Source organism: Zingiber officinale, chromosome 9A (assembly GCF_018446385.1).
Source record: "Zingiber officinale cultivar Zhangliang chromosome 9A, Zo_v1.1, whole genome shotgun sequence".
Lineage (NCBI taxonomy): Eukaryota > Viridiplantae > Streptophyta > Magnoliopsida > Zingiberales > Zingiberaceae > Zingiber > Zingiber officinale.
The window spans coordinates 31,843,429-31,847,830 of NC_056002.1; the positions used below are offsets into that span (position 1 = coordinate 31,843,429).

A 4,402-nucleotide genomic window follows, 5' to 3' on the forward strand; every position below is an offset into this window, starting at 1 on the left:
ACACAACTTTATCCTACTTTTTGCAAGAAACTGTTTTCAGGATTCAAACCCATGATCTTTTGATCACATGGTAAGAACTTTACCATTGCACAAAGGCTCCCCTTCTAGACCAATATCAATCAAGTTGATCGAATCTCAAGTATATATAAAAAAACAAACTTACACTACTTGAAGGATTAGGAAATCAAAACATGCTAAACAAACCGAAACACATCGATCACGCAACATTTTCTAGGAGTTTATTGTAAACCCAAAAACAGAACCTTCAAAATAAGAGTGAAAGGCAAGAACAGCACCGACCAGTTCAGTTATAGATTCATGACATATTCTGAGACTTAAAGCCCTAAGAAATCTCAAAATTTGAAGATTATGATGACGAGAATGCTAAATTCAATGACAAGGTATTCCCTCGGGCGTGAGTTGATTTAATGAATGCAACTTTTGTTAGGCAGTGAGCTCCATGATGGCGGCAACAATGTCCCCGTCATGCACTTTGAGAGCTTTGACAGCCTTCCCCTTGGACACGCCTGCCTGTGTCATGACAAGCTCAATGTCCCGAGGCTCCACGCCAGTATCGTCGAAATCCTCCTCGTCTTCGTCAGCCACTGCACTTGCAGACTCATCTAGCTTGGGCAGGACACGGCTAGCATCTGGCATCCTGAATTGCTGAGCAGCTTGGCTCTGCAGTTGGGAGCTCAAATCTTCAATCTTTGCCTCGCCAAATATCACATATGTCTCTGAATTTGGGCTTTTGAAAACATCAGGTTTCGATATGACAAAGAGGATCTGTAAATACAGTGAAAACATACGTAATGATCTTATCAAATCACTTGGTTTCTCATAAAATATGCAATGCAAGAAAATGGAGCATTCAGATAAAGGTCTGATACTTGACATTACTGAAATATCCACATGTTGCTAATGACGATGAGCAATTAAGATTTCATTGAGATTATCAAATGAGAAGGTAGATAATGATTGGAGTTGGACAAGTTACAGATACTGAGCTAGTAAACCCTTTAATGGGTTATATTATCTAAACAATCATATTTTGCACACCAATTACGAATGAATTTATCTTTCATGAAGGAGGGTGCAAGTAGATTTAGGCTTACATTCTTTGCCCTCTTTATGCTAACCCGGGAGATGCCGGTGATAGGTTTCATCCCTAATTTCAGCATAGCCTTGCGGCTTTTCTTCTCACTCCTGCTCTGCTTGGTGCTCTCATTGCCCTCAGCTCCTTGTTCCCCTGATCAAATAACCAGAAGAAATGAGCATCACAGACACAAAACATGTAGAAAAACTAAATTTGCAGCATAATGCAATTGGAGTTCGATAGTCAAAGATAGAGGAAGAATTAGTCAAACGAGAAAACATAGTGTTAGTACCCATCTAAAACACAAGGAGGCAGGTTTTTAAATTCTTTGAACCAAGTATTGGGGGTGTAATTCAATCCTCCGTTCAAAAGTATATTTGGTAGTCAATCGAGGCTCATTTTTTTACATCCATGTTTGAATCCCCTATGCCGCATTAGGCAGTATTTTTTTGTGAAGTAATATTTGATGATGATTTTGAACCGTGCATTCCTCCTGCTACTTATTTCATGTGGTATGGTTGAATTCCTGTAGTCTACTGAATTGGCTTGTTCGGGTGGGATGTTTATCACTTCTCAATAAGATACTTTTTACGCTTCTCACTGCTAATGCAAATTTCTTGAAATCCGAGAAGAACATAGAAATGGTAAAGAACAAGACAATCATTTCTCACTTCCAAATGCAAATATAAAAGAAATGAATCAGCAAATCCAGTAGCTTATCATCTTCCAATTCCATTCAGCAACTAGTGGTTGAAACTGCATAAAATATAGGGCTCCAAACTTGATTCTAACTCATATACGTAAAAATGCAGTGAAGAAACTAAGTCTTATCCTATGCCATGTAGCTAATCCTAAATATGAAGCAAGTCCCCTTCAAATGTCACGTAACATAGAAGGTTGTCAAATTATAATTTCAAGTAATAATCCGTTGACGAGGCTGAAGAGTGAGGAAACAAACAACAATAATACATGAAAAGGAAAGAAGGCAACTTGAAAAGTCTTGTCCACCCTCCTTATCAACTCCACCCTCCCTATCAACTCCAAGTCTCGAATTGTCAAATGCCGTCTCCACCCTTGTTGTCAACTACAAGTCTCCAAGTTATAACATTCATTTTTATTTTTTTCAAAATTGTACAAATAAAATGTCTTCAATTATATTAAATCCTTGGTGTTATATTAGGTTTGGAGCGTATATATGATACATTTTGTTCTACACTTGAATCCTACAATACAATAAAAATTGTGGACAAAATAACTCTAACAACTATGATAGCATCTGTTAAGTTAAATTTCAAATAAGAGCATTACTCAATTTTACATGCTAAAATACATTTTCCTCAATTGTTTCGAGGAAAAGGTACTTTTTTAGAACTAAAATGAACAATAATACAAAATATGACTTTTGATCTAAAGGTTCATCCCTCACTCTCACCATATGCAATATCATTGTATAACACTAACTTGTATCTCAAACATATTGAATATGGAAAAATTGAGAATATATTTTGATTTACAACAATATCAACATCAATTAATGTTAGTACCAATTATTTGGGGGTAGACAGCATGAATGGTTCCCCTCTACTAATCTATGCAGAGTTGTATCACTAGCAACCGTTTATGACAATATATCCCCTATTACATAATTTGTACCTTCAAACTTGCAATATTCACATAAGAAAATAAAAGTGGTTTTCCTCTCATTTACAACCGCATGCCCATCAATCAACCATAAGTTCTGAAGAATCAAAAATATACACAAATGCATAGAGAGGATCACTTGCATGGGTGTTAATTCACTTCATAAAGCATAAACCCATATTAAGAAGTGAGTTTAGTCGAGAGATGTAGGATTCAGATTTGAGTTCTACGTCCACAACAAAAAAGCTCGAACCCTAACCATTCCTACCTCTTTTATGGTTATCCTTGGCAAGTAAAGTCATAAACCTAGTAATATTAAGAAGTAAATTTCACCTAGATATGTAGCTTTCATCTTTAAATTCTATAGGAGAACAACCCTAATCATTCATCCTCGTCTCCGCTGAAAGAATTCTCTACGTCTCATTGCCAAACTTATTGTTTCCAGTTCATAATCCAAACCACTTGACAGGATAGTAAGATACGCGATGCGACACAAACACTAGAAGGAAAACCAGAAATAAGTGAGAAAATAAATTTCCAAAAGAAAAAAGCAAATGGATGCACCACCTTCGACGTCATCATCGTCCTCGTCCTCGTCATCATCCTCGTCCTCATCTCCGTCGTTAACATCCTCAACGACAGGAGCGTCATCCTGAAAGAGATCAGACCGTGTACAAAGGGTTACATTTTCTTACATTGCCATGCCAAAATCGAAAAACTCCGAGCGAACAAGACCATTTGTGATTCCAAATCCTAAACCATCAGTCAGCTGGACTCAATCGAATCTAACAACTAAAACCGAAGGAATAGCGAGGGGGAAATACCTTGTTCTTCTGCTCCTCCTTGAGAGAGGCGAGGACCTGGTCCTCGTCGTTGTTCTCTTCGGTGACGATTTTGGGACCCGGCATGTCGGCGGTGAGGAAGAAGAAGACGGGCGGAATTCCTTCTCTGCGCTGTGGTTCCGGTGAGGATAAGGTTTTTATAGCATCACCCAGAGTCACTCAGATTGGGCTGCATGCATTGCACGTGCAAATATATTGGGCCGGACCAACCCAACTAGGCCCATTTATTGACCCATCGATCACCCTATACTATATGTTACACCTTGCAAATGGCACCTTGTATTTACGGAAATTGGTTATTTACTCCCTGTATTTTTTACCTATTATTTCAATTATAAATTATTGGACAAAAATTAACTGAACCCCCTTATTATTATTTTCTATTTTTAAAAACATATTAAAATAATATCTTAATCTATTTTTCATGTTAAAATATCTTTATTTCAAACTATAATGGTAGCTATTACAATATAAAGTAAAATTATTTCAACTTAATTAAAATTACTATATATAAAATATTTTTATATTAAAATATTTTTTTAAAATTAATTCATAGTTAAAATAGTTTTAACACCATAGCGGCTATAATGGTAACAATTATGGCATATTGTTATAATAAATTTTAAGTAACTTTAATAATTTAAAATAATTTTGACTAAATTAATAAAAATATTTTGATATTATTGTTAAAATCCAATATAGAAAGGTGTTAAGTTGCATGTCGCCTTGTGAGTAACGGCATCCGCGAAATCAAGACATCCAAATGATTTATGTGTGTACCTCGACTCACTTCTGGGTACGTCAACTCACTCAGTCATGCACG

General features: G+C 36.3%; 1 protein-coding gene across 1 annotated transcript; it reads right to left on the minus strand.

The window, feature by feature from the left end:
* Positions 1-215: 215 nt before the first annotated feature.
* LOC122021691 (nascent polypeptide-associated complex subunit alpha-like protein 1) lies at positions 216-3,690 on the minus strand. The gene is made up of 4 exons (XM_042579846.1): positions 3,562-3,690; positions 3,305-3,389; positions 1,116-1,249; positions 216-786 (listed from the first exon to the last, which is right to left on the minus strand). The coding sequence occupies exons 1-4, from the start codon at positions 3,643-3,645 to the stop codon at positions 445-447; spliced, it is 645 nt and encodes a 214-aa protein (XP_042435780.1). The 5' UTR covers positions 3,646-3,690; the 3' UTR covers positions 216-444.
* Positions 3,691-4,402: the final 712 nt, after the last annotated feature.